This window comes from Nerophis lumbriciformis, linkage group LG03 (assembly GCF_033978685.3).
Source record: "Nerophis lumbriciformis linkage group LG03, RoL_Nlum_v2.1, whole genome shotgun sequence".
NCBI classification, from domain to species: Eukaryota; Metazoa; Chordata; class Actinopteri; order Syngnathiformes; family Syngnathidae; genus Nerophis; species Nerophis lumbriciformis.
The window spans coordinates 50579402-50598798 of NC_084550.2; the positions used below are offsets into that span (position 1 = coordinate 50579402).

The 19397-nt window shown below is 38.4% G+C and overlaps 2 protein-coding genes across 4 annotated transcripts in view; one reads left to right on the plus strand and one right to left on the minus strand.

Annotated features, from left to right (window-relative positions):
• iffo2b (intermediate filament family orphan 2b) overlaps nucleotides 1–3348 on the minus strand; it is a 90736-nt gene extending 87388 nt beyond the window's left edge. For both annotated transcript variants that reach the window (XM_061938737.2, XM_061938729.2), the window contains exon 1: nucleotides 2582–3348. In XM_061938737.2, coding sequence (XP_061794721.2) covers nucleotides 2582–3060 — 479 coding nt within the window. In that variant the 5' untranslated portion in view covers nucleotides 3061–3348. The remainder of the gene's footprint in view (nucleotides 1–2581) is intronic.
• Nucleotides 3349–5762: 2414 nt separating this feature from the next.
• mrto4 (MRT4 homolog, ribosome maturation factor) lies at nucleotides 5763–19372 on the plus strand. 2 transcript variants are annotated; one of them, XM_061938778.2, is made up of 9 exons: nucleotides 5784–5866; nucleotides 6049–6107; nucleotides 6442–6673; nucleotides 11787–11890; nucleotides 12755–12836; nucleotides 14430–14497; nucleotides 15204–15355; nucleotides 15442–15518; nucleotides 18497–19372. In XM_061938778.2, the coding sequence occupies exons 4-9, from the start codon at nucleotides 11841–11843 to the stop codon at nucleotides 18650–18652; spliced, it is 585 nt and encodes a 194-aa protein (XP_061794762.2). In that variant the 5' UTR covers nucleotides 5784–5866; nucleotides 6049–6107; nucleotides 6442–6673; nucleotides 11787–11840; the 3' UTR covers nucleotides 18653–19372. The 2 variants fall into 2 exon arrangements, with proteins under 2 accessions (XP_061794751.2, XP_061794762.2); XM_061938767.2 differs by lacking the exon at nucleotides 6442–6673 and having other exon boundaries at nucleotides 5763–5866.
• The last annotated feature ends 25 nt before the right edge of the window (nucleotides 19373–19397 follow it).

Consider the following 19397-nt stretch of genomic DNA (forward strand, 5'->3'; position numbering starts at 1 on the left):
TAATGACTAGTTAAGAGCCAATATGTTACTAATTTGCATGTTAATAAGCAACTAATTAATGGTGAATATGTTCCCCATACTAAAGTGTTACCATGTTTTATTATTGGTGCACAAAGTGAACCGTGCATGAACATCACCTTGTGCAAGAACAAAACCAACACAGTGCATAAACTCACAACAAATTACACACCTGCAAATCAGTGTGACTTCTGCTGTTGCCGTATCCGTAGTTCGCCGATAGGGAGAAGTTTTTATTTACACGATGAGTCGGGTGTGTCTTGACCTCCGCCAAACCCCTTAGCCCCACTCACCGGACCCCTAGGGTTTGATCGAACCCAGGTTAAGAACCACTGCTGTAGGCATATTTAAATTTTTGCTTTTCAATTTTCTGTTGGTTTGGCTTTAATACCTCTATTTTTAAACTATAGACTTTTATGGACTTTTAATTGACTAAATATATCATCTTCCATACAAGCACGCACAAATAAGACACGAAATGTCCTTTTAAAAGTAGGGAATAATACAGTGCTATTATTATACTATTTTACTTCACTCTATTATGTTATTGGACTTTATTTGATATTTTATGACACAGTCTTGTGAACACTTTTTTTAAAAGTGGATTTTTGCATATAAACCCAGTACAATATCCAATGTTATATTTACTGTTGTGGTTGTAGTTTGGTTTCAAATTGAGAATCAAACAATATTAGAAACACAGTCATTAGGGCCCAGGGTGGAGTCGGCTCTCTTGGTTGCTTTGTTGGGTCTGCTTTTGTCTCTGGCCATGCTACCCCCACCCCAGCAGACGATGGCGTGGCACACCGCAGAGGCCACCACAGTGTATATGTTTTTGTTGTTGTTTTACTTTTGTGGCTGGTTGCGTCAGCTCTGCTCTCTTAATGTCTTTAATGTTTCCCTCTTACACACATGCCTATGTGTGCTATGGCTATGAGGGTTTTTCCCCCTTGGTCCAGGCTTAGACTGAATATTTGTTTTTCTAACCCCCCCAGCGTTTACCTGTTTCTCACCTTTTTTGTAAGGGGTGCCGGAAGTTGGCAGATCCGTCAGCGATCCTGTTCTGTGTCCCTGTAATGTTTGTCTGCTCTTGAATGGGATTGTGCTGAAAATCTTAATTTCCCCTCAGGGATTAATAAAGTGATTCTGATTCTGTAAATCAAGGTTCCACTGAACTTAATACTGTAGGCCAGTGGTTCTTAACCTCGGTTGGATCGAACCCTAGGGGTTCGGTGAGTCGGCCTCAGGGGTTCGGCGGAGGTCAAAACACACCCGACTCATTGTGTAAATACAAACTTCTCCCTATCGGCGTATTACGGATACGGCTTACGGATACGGCAACAGCTGACTGGTTTGCAGGTGTGTAATATGTTGTGAATTTATGCACTGTGTTGGTTTTGTTGTTTGAACAAGGTGATGTTCATGCACGGTTCATTTTATGCACCAGTAAACAAAACCATGGTAACATTTTAGTATGGGGAACATATTCACCATTAATTAGTTGCTTATTAACATGCAAATTAGTAACATATTGGCTCTTAACTAGTCATTATTAAGAACTTATTAATGCCTTATTCAGCATGGCCTTATTATAACCCTGACCCTAACCAAATAACTCTAAATTAAGTCTTTGTTACTTAGAATATGTTCCCCATACTAAAGTGTTACCAAAAACATATAACTTTGTATTGAATTTGAAAAAAACCAACATTTTATTTTTCACTAAAGAAGGGTTCGGTGAATGCGCATATGAAACTGGTGGGGTTCGGTACCTCCAACAAGGTTAAGAACCACTGCTGTAGACATATTTTGTTTTAATTTTTGCTTTTCAATTTTCTGTTGGTTTGGCTTTAATACCTCTATTTTTAAACTATAGATTTTTATGGACTTTTAATTGACTAAATATATCATCTTCCATACAAGCACGCACAAAAGAGACACGAAATGTCCTTTTAAAAGTAGGGAATAACACAGTTCTATTATTATACTATTTTACTTCACTCTTTCAGCGGATGCCGGTTTACGGTTCCGAAAGGCCAGCGGCCCGAGATCGGTAGGTTGTGAGTTCAAACCCCGGCCGAGTTATACCAAAGACTATAAAAATGGGACCCATTACCTCCCTGCTTGGCACTCAGCATTAAGGGTTGGAATTGGGGGTTAAATCACCAAAAAATGATTCCCGGGCGCGGCCACCGCTGCTGCCCACTGCTCCCCTCACCTCCCAGGGGGTGATCAAGGGTGATGGGTCAAATGCAGAGAATAATTTTGCCACACCTCGTGTGTGTGTGACAATCATTGGTACTTTAACTTTAATTATGTTATTGGACTGTATTTGATATTTTATGACACTGTCTTGTGAACACTTTTTTTATAAGTGGATTTGTGCATATAAACCCAGTACAATATCCAATGTCATATTTACTGTTGTGGTTGTAGTTTGGTTTCAAATTGAGACTCACACAATATTAGAAACACAGTAATTACAAAATAATAGTTTTTATCAAAGGCAGACATACTGTTGATTGACAGGTGTCCCTAATGAAGTGTCCAGTGCTGCACTCACCTCCTCTTGTATTCGGCCCTCTCCCGCTTCACTTTGCCCAGCACGTTGTACAGAGCCCTCAGCTCCGGCGTGATGGTGTCTATCTGGACCCCCACCCCGTCCGGGTGCGTCCACGTCACCCCGGGCCCGCGCAGGGTCTCCACGCGCTCCCCCTGCCGCCGCACGTGGGTGAACGTCCACATGGTCCCCGGCAGCCGGGACTCCTGACCCCCGTCCGTCTGCACGGCCACCTCCCGGCCGTAGAGCCCGCGGTACTGCGGCCTCTGCAGGGCTTGCTGCAGCTGGCTCTCCAGCAGCCGGTTCCGTCGCTCCAGTTCGTGGACTTTGGCCAGGAAGCAGCGGAAGCGCAGGTTCAGGGTCTTGAGGACGTGGATGTTGGAGCCCAGGTCGTTCCGCAGGGCGCTGGTCCCCGCCGGGGCTTGGCCGCCGCCGGTCGGGGCTGGAGGCGGCGGAGCATCGGGGAAAAAGAGCGAGCTCATGTCGGTGAATCACAATCAAAGGCTGGTCTCACTTGGGCTCAATGCGACACAAACTCTCTTTTTTTTTGTGGCTTTTATCTCTCACATTTCTGCTTGTGTTTATAAAGATAAAGAGGCACCATCATTCAAGATATTTGACGCAGACACGCAGCACTTCCTGTCGCCCTCATGTCCTCCACCTCTTCCTCGATCTGTCCAAACACCACCCAGTCCGTCCTCTCCTCCTCCGAAGCCGAGTACCGGACACTAAAATCGGACACTGCGGGACCGAAGACGCCGGTTGGTCCTCTGGTGTGCAAGGTTCATGCAAAAAAAAAAAAAAAAAAAAAAAAAAAAAAAAAAAAAAAAAAAAAAAAAAAATATAAAGCAGAGACACCCACTGTAGCCCCGCCCATATTCACGCCCCACCCACTAACGATGTGACGTTCACAAACGAATCGAGGGTTTTGAACGGATTTTTTAAATGAACGAAGAAAACCGATTCGCAGTTGTGATACGCCGTATTTACACTATATTGCCAAAAGTATTTGGCCACCCAACCAAATGATCAGAATCAGGTGTATAAAATCAAGCACTTGGGCATGGAGACTGTTTCTACAAACATTTGTGAAAGAATGGGCCGCTCTCAGGAGCTCAGTGATTTCCAGTGTGGAACTGTCATAGGATGCCACCTGTGCAACAAATCCAGTTGTGAAATTTCCTCGCTCCTAAATATTCCAAAGTCAACTGTTGGCTTTATCATAAGAAAATGGAAGAGTTTGGGAACAACAGCAACTCAGCCACCAAGTGGTAGGCCACGTAAACTGACAGAGAGGGGTCAGCGCATGCTGAAGCGCAAAGTGCAAAGACTTTCTGCACAGTCAGTTGCTACAGAGCTCCAAACTTCATGTGACCTTCCAATTAGCCCACGTACAGTACGCAGAGAGCTTCATGGAATGGGTTTCCATGGCCGAGCAGCATCATCTAAGCCATACATCACCAAGTCCAATGCAAAGCGTCGGGTGCAGTGGTGTAAAGCGCGTTGCCACTGGACTCTAGAGCAGTGGAGACGCCTTCTCTGGAGTGATGCATCACGCTTTTTCATCTGGCAATCTGATGGACGAGTCTGGGTTTGGAGGTTGCCAGGAGAACACTACATTTTGGTCTGCATTGTGCCGAGTGTGAAATTTGGTGGAGGAGGAATTATGGTGTGGAGTTGTTTTTTCAGGAGTTAGGCTTGGCCCCTTAGTTCCAGTGAAAGGAACTTTGAATGCTCCTGGACAACATCAGTGTGTGACCTCACCAAAGCGCTTTTGGAAGAATGGGGGGAAATTCCTACACACTCCGCAACCTTGTGGACAGCCTTCCCAGAAGAGTTGAAGCTGTAAAAGCTACAAAAGGTGGATAGACATCATATTGAACCTTATGGGTTAGGAATGGGATGTATGGCTCGGTTGGTAGAGTGGCCGTGCCATCAACCTGAGGGTTGCAGGTTCGATCCCCACTTCTGCCATCCTAGTCACTGCCGTTGTGTCCTTGAGCAAGACACTTTACCCACCTGCTCCCAGTGCCACCCACACTGGTTTAAATGTAACTTAGATATTGGGTTTTCACTATGTAAAGCGCTTTGAGTCACTAGAGAAAAGCGCTATATAAATATAATTCGCTTCACTTCACCATTTTGAATGCAGCACCCCCCGCGACCCCGAAAGGGACAAGCGGTAGAAAATGGATGGATGGATATATTTATCGGCTTTAGATTAGTGTTGTCAAGTGATTATCAGATTAAAACGTAAAACTTACCTTAACTTAAGTTAACTTAAACTTTTGAATATGGAGGAATCTTGATTAATCACTCATTTGCATACTTACAAAAAACTCTACTTTTCATTTTCCATCCTTTGACTTCACATCACGTTTATTGCACACAATTAATACAATAGAGTAAACAAAATTTAAACTACACCTGAATGGTCAGTTTATTACTTTTATGGTTATAGCACTTATATATTTAATTTTCTAGCAAAATAATCAAATTGTGTAATCATATTATTAATCAATAGATAACACTAAGGGTTGAACAATTTTAATTGCGACTATGTTTCTACAATTATATATGGATACCAAACTCATGGTAGTCATTTAATTGTTAATGTATTATTGTTTACATTCGGCTAATTTGGTTTCTTTCGGTGTGTAGCCAGCATTTTTTATACAATACGATACAATACAATCTTTGTTTTAAAATGAAAAAAAGAGATGTTAATTGAAAACATGTTAGTTATTGTGTACCATCATGAAGTGTACATTATTGCGTTTGAAGCACATTACAGCGTGATAACGCTTTACAGTATGTGTATTTGACTACCCCCTGGCGGTTAGTCGAGTTAGTGCAGCCATTTATATCCTTTTAGCTCAGGCAAATGACGCCACCACCCTGTCGCCTTAACACTTATACGTGAATATACATCATGTTTGGGAAGGATAGTAAAATATGCTCTGTCAATGATTACGGGACAAATAAGCGAAATAGTATCCATGGGAAACAAGGTCAATCATTCTGACATGAACTGATTAATAATCTTACAAGCAATCTCAAATTAACTTGATAACACTACCACACATAGCATGTATACATATTTTGTTTAAATAACAAGGAATAATAAAAATAATACATTATAAATAGCTTAAAATTGACAAAAAAGATATATATTTTAGTCAGGCGTCGCATGGTGACTTTACTTTACCGAAACACTCGGGGTCCTTTTACTTTCACGTGCCTGCCGTCGTGAATTCACCATGCCGAAGTCAAAGAGAGACAAGAAAAGTAAGCAAATGAACATTTATATTTGTTAAACGTTTGGGCTCGGTACGTGGGCCTGTGTTTTACTTTACAGCTAAGTGAGTTACGTCGTTCATTTTTTGGCGAAGTAATTGAAGCCTAAATGTGAACATAAGGGACTCTTAACATGCTAGTCTGCTAATCACTAACCTGAATTCCTTTTACAGTTTCTTTAACAAAAACAGCCAAGAAGGGACTTGGGTCTAAACAGAAACTAATAGAAGAGGTGAGTGAGATGGAAAGTATTTACTGTCGTCTTCTATTACTTGATGTTGCATTTAAACTACTCTCTGTTTGAGTTTGAGTTCATTTGGAACATAAATGAGAATACATTTTTGGGAGTACTAATTGATAGTAAACTATCATGGAAACCTCATGTCAGACACATTAAAACAAAAATCTCCAAACGCCTCTCAATTATAAACAAAGCAAAACTATACCTCAATGAAAATGCACTCCGTACTCTATACTGCACCTTGGTACTCCCATACCTTACATACTGTGTTGAAGTATGGGGGAATACTTACCACAACACAATTCATCCTCTGATCATATTACAGTAAAGAGCAGTGCGGATCATTCACAACGTTGGTTATTTAGTTCATCCATCCATCCATCCATCCATTTTCTACCGCTTATTCCCTTTTGGGGTTGCGGGGGGCGCTGGAGCCTATCTCAGCTACAATCGGGCGGAAGGCGGAGTACACCCTGGACAAGTCGCCATCTCAACGAACAGTGGTTCTCAAATGGGGCTACGCGTACCCCTGGGGGTACTTGAAGGTATGCCAAGGGGTACGTAAGATTTTTTTTAAATATTCTAAAAATAGCAACAATTTAAAAATCCTTTATGAATATAGTTTTTGAATAATACTTCAACAAATTATGAATGTAAGTTCATAAACTTAACATCAAATCAAGTATGCTATTCCATTCATTACCATAAACCCAAAGTTTCCCCCATGTCATGATGGTTTGACCCTCACTAAAATGTCTGTCAAAAGGAACTGTGAAAAGAAATGCAACAATGTAATATTCAGTGTTGACAGCTAGATTTTTTGTGGACATGTTCCATAAATATTGATGTTAAAGATTTATTTTTTTGTGAAGAAATGTTTAGAATTAAGTTCATGAATCCAGATGGATCTCTATTACAATCCCCAAAGAGGGCACGTTAAGTTGATGATTACTTCTATGTATAGAAATCTTTATTTATAATTGAATCACTTGTTTATTTTTCAACAAGTTTTTAGTTATTTTATATATTTTTTTCCAAATAGTTCAAGAAAGACCACTACAAATGAGCAATATTGTGCACTGTTATACAATGTAATAAATCAGAAACTGATGGCATAGTGCTGTATTTTACTTCTTTATCTCTTTTTTTCAACCAAAAATGCTTTGCTCTGATTAGGGGGTACTTGAATTAAAAAAAATGTTCACAGGGGGTACATCACTGAAAAAAGGTTGAGAACCACTGATTTAGAACATACTCATAATCTGTTTATGCAATCAAAGTTGCTCAAATTGGATGACCTTGTTAAATATAATACCGGTACATTAATAGTCTTATATAAAGCATTTAACAAATTATTGCCGCCTAATCTACAACGTTTTTTTATAAGACGAGTGCAGGCTCATAACTTGAGAGGCTTTTGATATTTCTTATTGCCGAGAGCTCAAACCACTCGTAAACGTTTTTGTGTGTCTGTATGCGGAGTAAAACTATGGAACAAACTGGACTTACAACACAAGCAATGCCAAACTATTAATCGATGTAAACTATTATATAAACATGGGGTCTGGTTCAAATATAGAGATGAGGGTCTTTAATTTGACCTGCTGCTATACTCTGTCTCAAAGTGTTAACATGTGCTCAATGTTTCCTTACCATTATTGCTATGTTGTCTATTACCATTGTTGGTATATTCATTATTCCTACATTGTTGATACAAATTATTGCTACAGTGTAATAATTATTGTTAGGGATGTCCGCTAATGGCTTTTTGCCGTTATCCGATATTCCGATATTGTCCAAATCTTAATTACAGATACCGATATCAACCGATACCGATATCAACTGATACCGATATATACAGTCGTGGAATTAACACATTATTATGCCTAATTTGGACAACCAGGTATGGTGAAGATAAGATCCTTTTTAAAAAATGTAATAAAATACATTAAGATAAATCAATTTAAAAAAAATTCTTGAATAAAACAAAGTAAAACAATATAAAAACAGTTACATAGAAACTAGTAATTAATGAAAATGAGTCAAATTAACTGTTAAAGGTTAGTACTATTAGTGGACCAGCAGCACACACAATCATGTGTGCTTACGGACTGTATCCCTTGCAGACTGTATTAATATATATTGATATATAATGAAGGAACCAGAATATTAATAACAGAAAGAAACAACCCTTTTGTGTGAATGAGTGTAAATGGAGGAGGGAAGTTTGGGTTGGTGCACTGATTGTAAGTGTATCTTGTCTATTTTTATGTTGATTTAAAAAAAACCAAAAAAAACGATGGCGATCATAAAAAAAAACGATACCGATAATTTCCGATATTACATTTATCGGCCAATATTATCGACATCCCTAATTATTGTTGCCTGTGGTAATGCCACTATGATACAACATCTGTATTATAATCCTTGAACAAAGTAAGAGTGAAACTCATGTGAATAATCACTGAATGGAGAACTGGTGGTGGGATTAAATAAATTATCGTCTTCCCACTCCCTTGCAGGCAAAACTGGACAATCATGCGTTACATACTATACATTATCTTTTGCACTATATTAATTTATATTATTACCGTATTTTCCGCACCATAAGGCGCCCTGGGTTAAAAGCCGCGCCTTCAATGAACGGCATATTTCAAAACTTTGTCCACCTATAAGCCGCCCGGTGTTGTAAGCCGCATCTAACTGCGCTAAAGGAATGTCAAAAAAACAGTCAGATAGGTCAGTCAAACTTTAATAATATATTAAAAACCAGCGTTCTAACAACTCTGTTCACTCCCAAAATGTACGCAAATGTGCAATCACAAACATAGTAAAATTCAAAATAGTGCAGAGCAATAGCAACATAATGTTGCTCGAACGTTAAAGTCACAACACACAAAATAAACATAACGCTCACTTTCTGAAGTTATTCTTCATTCATAAATCCCTCGAATTATTCTCCTTCGTTGTCCGAATTGAAAAGTTGGGCGAATGTGGGATCCAAAATGTCGTCTGGCGCTGTCTCCGTCTCCCTGTCTTGGTGAACGTCACGTGTGTTCGCCTTCTGTCATCCACTGTTCCCACGCAGTTAGCAGTCTAGCTTCGAATGCCCTGTTGACACCAATATCTAGCGGCTGGAGGTCTTTTGTCAATCCACCCGGAATGACGGCGAGTATTGAATTAAGCGCGTAAGCGTGTCTCTTAATGTGATGTTATGAGCTAGCAAATATAACAACTACACTACCCAGCATTCAACGATAGTGACGAGCATGCGCGGTAGCCCTGAGAAGCGTTGTTGTATGCTGGGAGTTAGAATGTGGTTATGAGCACGCTGTGAGTAAACGTTGAGAACTCAGTTAACACGCCTTGTCTGCATTATTTATAATTAGACAGACAACACACTTAATAGGAGCCATTTTGGGGTCTTTACATAAACACACAAATAGAAATGAAACGTCACATATCCCAGCATGCACCGCGCGCTTTTTCGTCATCCACTGTTCCCACGCAGTTAGCAGTCTAGCTTCGAATGCCCTGTTGACACCAATATGTAGCGGCTGGAGGTCTTTTGTCAATCCACCCGGAATGACGGCGAGTATTGAATTAAGTGCGTAAGCGTGTCTCTTAATGTGATGTTATGAGCTAGCAAATATAACAACTACACGACCCAGCATGCAACGATAGTGACGAGCATGCGCGGTAGCCCTGAGAAGCGTTGTTGTATGCTGGGAGTTAGAATGTGGTTATGAGCACGCTGTGAGTAAACGTTGAGAACTCAGTTAACACGCCTCGTCTGCATTATTTATAATTAGACAGACAACACACTTAATAGGAGCCATTTTGGGGTCTTTACATAAACACACAAATGGAAATGAAACGTCACATATCCCAGCATGCACCGCGCGCTTCTTCTACGGGGAAAAAAGATGGCGGCTGTTTACCGAAGTTGCGAGACCGATACTTTATGAAAATGAATCTTAATATTTATCCATATATAAAGCGCACCGGGTTATAAGGCGCACTGTCAGCTTTTGAGAAAATGTGTGGTTTTTAGGTGCGCCTTATAGTGCGGAAAATACGGTATGTGTTTGTACTTTTTTATGTCATTGCCTGAAATAAATAAATAAATGAAAATGAATGAACATGCATGCATACAACATGATACACCACAATTTCCAGTTTCTCTTTTCAACATGTTCGAAAAGGAGTAGGAAGAAGCAGAGCTTATTTAATCCTACCCCTTTTCTTTTACATAACAGTTGCTAAAACTTTTGTTCACTTCCTGTTCTCTATTTATTCACAATATACTCCATAAGTAATCACAATAAAAATAAATAAATAAATAATAATTGGTGACTCATCTCATATGATGAGATGAGTAAGATTATTGATGAATTGATTATTAATGGATGAATGAAATAAATTCAGAATGTTTATCATGGTTCTTCTTTGTACTTTGTAAACACTTTAAGTTTGAAGAGTTTCTTGAAGTGTATCATGATTCATATTAGTACCGTATTTTTCGGACTATAAGTCGCTCCAGGGTATACGTCGCACCAATAATGCGCAATAAAGGCGGGAAAAAACATATATACGTCGCACTGGAGTATAAGTCGCATTTTTGAGGGGAATTTATTTGATAAAATCCAACACCAAGAATCGACATTTGAAAGGCAATTTAAAATAAATAAATAATAGTGAACAACAGGCTGAATAAGTGTACGTTATATGACGCATAAATAACAAACTGAGAACGTGCCTGGTATGTTAACGTAGCATATTACGGTAAGAGTCATTCAAATAACTATAACATATAGAACATGCTATACGTTTACCAAACAATCTGTCACTCCTAATCGCTAAATCCCATGAAATCTTCTTCCCCGTTGTTGCTCCTGGTATGCACCGCTCCCTTTTTTTCTGCTGCCCGATCGCCGTTTTCTGCTGCATATTTCACTACGTCCGGCTTGTGATCAGCAGTATATGATTTCCTTTTCAGTGCCATTTTTGTTCAGCCCTTCTCAGTTTTTATAAGTTACCGCCAATGTTGATGTGATCCATTTTAATATCTCCGGCAGTAGCGTATAGCATATAGCAGTTAGCATTCCATGACCCACAATGCACTTCTGCCATGACCCTCCCCCGCCGAATTCTTATTGGTTGGCGTGTGAGTGACGATTGCTGACGTGTGTGTGACGAGTGCGGACATTTTCTTCGTCGCTCACGCGAATGAGATAAATAATATTATTTGATATTTTTTGGTAATGTGTTAATAATTTCACACATAAGTCGCACCCAAGGCCAAACTATGAAAAAAAACGTTGACTTATAGTCCGAAAAATACGGTACATTGTTTGATTGCTTTGCTTAATCCATTCCATAATTTAATTCCACATACTGATATACTGAAGGTCTTAAGTGTTGTACGTGCATACAAATGTTTTAAATCAAATTTTTTCTAAGATTATATTCCTCCTCTTTTTTTGAGAAGAATTGTTGTATATTCTTGGGTAGCAGGTTATAGTTTGCTTTGTGTATAATTTTAGCTGTTTGCAAATTCACTATGTCGTGGGATTTCAGTATCTTTGATTCAATAAATAGAGGGTTTATATGTTCTCTATATCCAACATTATGCATTATTCTAACTGATCTTTTTTGATGGTTTTTTAGTTACGGAAATGTGTGGACACCTACAAATACTTGTTTATCTTCTCTGTGGCCAACATGAGGAATAACAAGCTGAAAGACCTCAGGGCGGCATGGAAACACAGCAGGTACCACGCAGGCTCCCTTAAAAAGGGTAATCATCTAGGGCAGTGGTCCCCGACCTTTTTGTAACTGCGGACCGACCAACGACTTACTGTAACGCTAAATCAATGGGAGCCCTGAGCTTGTTTCTCTGCAACGAGACGGTCCCAACTGAGGGTAATGGGAGACAAAGACACGCAAAGTGTGTTGCTTATGTCCAGTCTGCTTTGATTGATTGAAACTTTTATTAGTAGATTGCACAGTACAGTACATATTCCGTACAATTGACCACTAAATGGTAACACCCATCAGTTTGTGGGTCCTTTTGAAGTTGGGAAGTAGCGCTCAAACTCTTTTAAAAGCACAGACAGGTAATCGTGCACCAGCTTGGTAAATGAAGGCGCAGGTTCAGTCTCACACAAAATCCCCGCTAATGTTTGAGAGCCGGTCGCCGCATATTATGCAGAGCGGACTTGGTGTTTGCGAATCACCTGTTGCGATAAATCCATATTTCAAGTAGGACTCCTGGTATTGTCTGTTTAAAGCTTTCTTTTTTGTCGGATGTCGTAGGCTGTTCTTCTCTCTCTTCACTGTGCCTTTTCCCCTTCACAAAGAAACTTTCCAAAGACGTCTGTTTTTTACTCGTATTGCTAGCTGGGTTAAATTTTGCCGCTCAAGTGACCAAGATATAACCGAGTGAATCCGGTAATTTTTCAAAATAAAAGACTTCAAAATAAAAGATCGCTATGGCTATAAAACGAAAATAACTAATTATTACTTGTGCGGCCGGGTACCAATTAATCCACGAACCGGTACCGGGCCGCGGCCCGGGGATCACTGATCTAGGGTGATATGTCTGTACGGGTGTTATAACTTTCCCTTTCCCACAGGTTTTTCTTTGGCAAAAATAAAGTCATGATGGTAGCCATTGGTAAAGGAGAAACAGATGAATACAAGGACAATTTGTGCAAGGTAAGAATGATGTCTCTTACTATTAAGGCTGTACATGTTTGAGGGAAAAAAACTAATCGCGATTCTTCGTTCAACCATGCGATTGCGATTAGTTTGCGATTATATTTTGTACATATCGGTGTTGGCGTGTTTGTGTCTTTTTACGCATTGAAATCAGAAAGGACGCGCAATTCCGGAAGCCCAAGTTTTTTTATTATTTTTTTACCGCCCAGTTGGTTTTTTTTTGGTTTTTTTGGATCGATTATAGTTTTTCGCCAGTGTTTGTTTTGTTTATATTTGCCGGGTCAAATTTCTGTCCCTGTTTATTGTGTTTTTATTGGTTGTAAATAATAAATTAAGTAATATTTATGACAACCTTTTTCCAAAACACAATATAGAATGTGAGATATAACAGGATAATGCAAACATTTATCATTTGTTTTCAAAACGGTTACAAACAAGTGGGACCCCAAAAATTTACGGAGCAATCCCATTTTTATGACTTGATGGGGTCCCTGGGACCCCATTTTGAAAATTCCTCGCGCCAACACTGCATATAAATGCATAAAACTGCAAAAATATGTGAAGGAAGACGTTACTTTGAGTGTCAATCAACATAAGGTGCCACACTTTAGAAAATCATGTGCAATAATTTACTCAAAAGCCTTTTTTGGCTTTATGCAGATAGACTCAGAGCTTTTGTCTACGTCATGCTCTTAAACTGAAGAAATAACTATACAGTGTCTATAAGGTAATGTAATCATAATATATGATAATAATAATAGTAACCATTTAAAAATATATAAACTTGTATCTCTTATTACTGTAGAATTGTTTATCATTGTACAGTAATTGGAAGGTATCATTCTAAATTAATAAACAGAAAAATAAAATTGACTTTTTGTAATCTAAAATCTGACTTGAATGAATACTAAACATTTAAGTGCATTTGTTTTCCCAGTTTGAAAAACTATGCCAGGATGCCATTTTTTGTGGCCATCTCGTCATTTTTGTTTGTTCGTGTCGATGGGCTCATATTGTTTGAAGAAATATTCCCACAACGGGACATTTGGCTTTACCGTATTTTCTTCCTCCTAATTTTTGTCACTTTGCAAACTCCTCACTAGCGAGTCGTGAGGCTCTCTGTCCGTGCTTCCTGTGTGTATTAAAAGCTGGCGGTCTTGCTCTTCGCCGACCAAGACAAAGATTGTGAATAACTTAAAAAAGGGTTCACTGCGTTCATCTAATTCTAATGTTAAACGCGCTCCGGTGCTGAGAGCGAGAGATGAAGAAACGTGAGGCTCAACAATTTTGATTGCCGAACATATGTCACTGAAATGCCAGTGACAGTGGACAAAAAAAACCCCATCCGCCTCTTGCAATTAAATTATCGCGCTAAATAAAACCTCCCGTGCACCCCTATATTGTATCCTAAACTACTAAATATGTCCAGATTGCAACCGTTTTTGCATTGGTAATCTACGCATTGTGTTCCCTGCAGTCATAGTTATTAAGGTCCAAGTCAATAATAAAATAACATTTAATGTACAACACATGAGTTGTTTGTTTCCAGTTTTAATACTTTTTATGGTCTTTGCGTCTGTCCAAATGCAGGTCAGCAAGTATCTTCGAGGAGAAGTAGGAGTATTATTCACAAATAAAACCAAGACAGAGGTGCAAGAGTAAGTAAGCGTTTCAGTGTTTCTCACAGGCCGCACTGGCAACGCTAGATGACTTAGTTACATTTGCATAATTGGCCTTGATGCAGAGCAGTTTTTTTAGGGTGGACGTGTATACCAAGCTTTTTGGGTTGTCATAAGAAACGTGCAACATTATCTCATACGTTTTCATTTTCTTTAACAGAACTTTAAGTTAATGTCTTACGAGTGTTAACAATATAACAAATATATTTACTGAGCTTTATGTAAGAATGCATTCATCAAGATAATTATGAAATTATTAGGTAGATTAAGATGAGTCCAGGAAAGGATAATATAACAACCGCTGGTGTGTCAGCATACTCTGGTTGTACGGCATACAGGTACTAATGAATTGTCCCTTTCCGTGACCCCGAAAGGGACAAGCGGTAGAAAATGGATGGATAGATAGAACATGTCAAAACAGAAGGTAACCAGATTCAACAGTTAACGAACAAGTAGATTAATAATCCATTTTCTACCGCTTGTCCCTCATAACTTTGACAAAATAATATAATGGGAAATGACACAATATGTTACTGCATACTTCAGCAGCCAAATTAGGAGCCTTTGTTTGCTAACATACTACTAAAAGATAAGTTGTCTCGTATGTTTACTTTATTTAATGCCAAAATTGTAGTAGTAATAGAAAAAATGTATTCGCTGTTGATTTAAAGTTTTCTTTTTATAGGTATTTCAGTCATTTCAAAGATTCAGACTATGCACGTGCAGGAAACCCGGCTCAGATGGAGGTAACCTTCGAAGAAGGCCCTTTGGAACACTTTCCTCACTCGATGGAGCCTCAGTTGAGGCAACTGGGCCTCCCCACTGCTCTCAAGAAGGGTTGGAATCTAACACGTTTGACTTTTGGGAATCAGTTTTGATTTATTACATTATTATCACAAATGATTGTCTTGTGTGTATGCAAGGTGTGGTGACGCTGCTAAAAGAACACACCGTCTGCAAATATGGAGATGTCCTCACCCCGGAGCAGGCTCGCGTTCTAGTAAGTTCTCCAGTTTATGGACATCCAGTCAAACCTCAGTTTTTGACATTTTTTATATTGTGTTGGTTAGTGATGCAACTTATGATTAGTTTAATAGTCAAATAGTGATTATTTTTTTGATTTGTTGACTTGTCAAACAATTGTTGCTTATATAATCTGCTGTACACATTCGATTTTTACTGGATTTGAACTCATTTTCTTAAGCTATTGTATTAATTTGTAACAAAAAAACAAATTAATTCAGAACTAATGGTTTTACTTTATAAATAACTACAGTTAAAAACAAGTACGGTACAGACTTGCAGTTCAAGATATCCCTTAAAACTGACTGTCGTGCAAAAAACCTCATTGAAAACTATTTTATTCAGTACTGTTAAGAATATTTAGATGTTATTTTCTTAATGGATTAAAACTGTAATCCTAAATATTCCTTATCAAGGTAAAAACATTAGCATCCTTCACTTCTCTGCTGTTTACTACAAAGTATAGAAATGTTAATAAAATTAGTAAATTTGTAAAATTGAAGACTGGCATTTTACACACAAAATTTATTATCACCTCTTTGGCTGCTAGTATTGGTTTTAAAAATAGTAAGGTGTTGTAAATACTAAAACAATTAATAACTTTATCCATGTTTTATAATTTAGCGCTAAAGCTGTCAAGCTGCTATGAGGCATGAATTTGGCTTTGCAAAGTTTGCATGTCACTGACATTCTTCGCTTATTTTCATTGAAATCTTTATAGAGTGTTTAGGTCTGATTTTATTTTCGGTTATTTGTTTCTTGCTAAGTAATCACCATCTTTCTTACCCTTGCACAATGTCTATGATGTACTCCCAGGAAGTTTTAATGTGGGATAAAGGTACAAGAAAATAAACTGCGCATTGAAATTTTATTAGGTAATGCTTTGACAACACCAAATATCTGTCGACAATTTAAACAAATTGTCTCAGTTATCATAACACATAACGCCGCATGTAAAAAGCTAGTCCGCTTGCGTGCGTATCATTATGTGCAATAGACTACACAAACCTTAATCTCAATTACGACAGCAAAATAATCCACCGTGGGACAAAAGAAAGTTGTGTGTGCACTTTGATAAAGTAGGTGAGAAACACTATTCATTTCAAGAAAGAACTTGAAGCAAAATACAAAGATGGCATCAGTCTCTCTTTCTTCCTCTCCACTCCTTGCCGTCTTTGCCAACAAGAGTCTTTAACAAATGTATGAGTCAAGTTAAATGTTCGTTTATCCATTGTTTTTCATCATTTATTGTATCGCACAGGGTTTTCACAGATTGACAATATGACGTCATCATATCACTTGTATAACCAGTAGTGATGCATTTATTTTCTTTAAAAAGGCTAAGAAAAATGTTATACATACATTAGAAACACATTTGTGTAATTAGTATTAACATAGTGTTTTATATTGTTTTGCTTTATTTTCTTTCAATTGTTGTTGCACTATGAGAGAAAACTTTTCAACTTTCTACGTCGCTGGTAAAAACATTATGGAATCACTAGACTTAGAGGATGTTCATCCATCCATCCATTTCCTACCGCTTGTCCCTTTCGGGGTCGTGGGAGCCTATCTCAGCTGCATTCGGGCGGAAGGCGGTGTACACTCTGGACATTCAGTTGTTCAATTTTGTTGAAAAAAAACATGACACAAAACTATAGTCATTTCAAATGGATTGGGAGTTTCCATTTTTTTTCTCCACTTAACTTGATCTAAAATTAAACTGTTACTACCACAATTTATTTTGGTCAGGTCTGTATTTTTACAAAATAAACAACTGGACATCATCCAAGTCACGTGATTCCATAATTTGTCCAGTTGTAGAAAGTTCTCTGATACTTTTAGCGGCTTTTGTTAAAATTGAAAACGACTATCAACAAATCTAGCATCTTTTCCTGGTGTTATTGGAGACTGTTCTCGTGTTTGTAGTAGAGCTGCAACAACTAATCGATTAAAATCGATTATAAAAAATAGTTGGCGATTAATTTAGTCATCGATTCGTTGGCTCTATGCTATGCGCATGCGCAGAGGCAATTTTTTTTTTCATACACCTTTATTTATAAACTGCAACATGTACAAACAACTGAGAAACAATAATCAAAATAAGTATGGTTCCAGTATGCTGTTTTTTTCCCAATATAATACTGGAAAGGATAGAAATGTAGTTTGTCTCTTTTATCCGGTTATTAATTGATTAATCGAAGTAATAATCGACAGATTAATCGATTATCAAATTAATCGTTAGTTGCAGCCCTAGTTTGTAGATTATTTACTTCTGTCGCTAGATGTCCCAGACGAACAGCAAGAGCTGCAGGGAGCATCTACTTCCCCAAAACACTCACTGACGTCACACTTGCTTGGCGTTGCCGTTCCAGCGGAACTTTCTCTTCTTGAAAGAGCGCCACTGTCCTCTTAATATTTGCTCATTGAGGATTTTGTAGCTCGTTGTCCACAGGAATATCTCAGATACTGTATGCTATCTTGGCCTCATTTCTTATGTTAGCTGTTTTTGCACCAATACGCCAAGACAAATTCCTTGTATGTGTAAATATACTTATGTCATTGCAACATCCTGTTTCAGTGATCAGATATTGGCAGCTAAATCTTTGGTGCATCATTAGTCAGTAGTGCGTAACTAGGCTATATAAAATTAATTCATACACTATTACTTTATATGTATATTTCTTTGTTTCCATGTAAAAACCCAATCTTTTCAGGTGTGCAGGTTTTTATTTTGCAGTTACATGTAGGGAAAATCCTTCCTTATTTTCTCCATGTAAAACTATTCTATAAATTGTTGTAGTGTATCATGGGTGTCTGGAACAGATGAATTCATTTTACATTATTTCTGTGGAAAAATTGCATCAGTTTTTCGTCCTTTTGGAATGAATTACTGATGAAAACCGGGGTTTGACTAATTGTCAAAAACAGGAAATAACTATTGTGTCTCGCTGACAGAAACTGTTTGGCATCGCGATGGCAGAGTTCACGGTGCAGATCAAGTGCATGTGGAGCTCCGAAACATGCGAGTTTGAAAACTTGGCAGGCAACGAAGCGCCCATGCAGGACGATGAAGACGACAAGGATGATGATGATGAGGAGGATGCAGAGTGAAACCCAGGCTTGTGGAATTAGTATTTTCATTTTTTTTTTTTTTTTTTAACCAAATCTGGATCATGAACTTCTGTCCTTCACGTTGACTTCACTGTACTAAAATACTGACGGCCAAACTACAAGGTTTGGTGGTTTTAATAACCACCTTGCATAACAATGACCACAAATAATCCATAAATCAAGAAAGTTCGTGTAATATCTCTTTTTTAAGTGATGACACACTCAAATGTGCTGTAGAGCAGAGTGATGAGGACAAAAGGAAATTCAAATACTTGTTACTTTTGAGAAAATGTCACCACCGCGTGGAATGTTTTAGTATTACATGCACCAACCTGTAATCTGTCTTGTGATGTGAAATGTTGTTTTAAAGAGATACCTTTTTATGAAAAAACGTTTCTTACATATTGGTACTTTAATGTGAAACCGAACCGGGGATGCATGGTAGAGATATTTATAAACAATCTTGCCTTCTTCCAAACTTGCTCTAAACAAGCCATTTGAAATTTGCCTCCATGTTTTCAAACATGTGACATTGTAATCCGACACTGTAGACGGTAACTTCTTTTTCTCCTCTTTCCTGTTGTGGGAAAGACTGGCTTGTACATATGCACATGCATCCTCCGCTGTTTCCAATTCTAATAAAGTAGCGGATAGTCCTAACATATCTGTCTGTAGACTGACTAAAAAATACATCATGGCTGGCGGGGAGAATACTCAGTCAAAGTGGAGGCATGTAAATAAGACC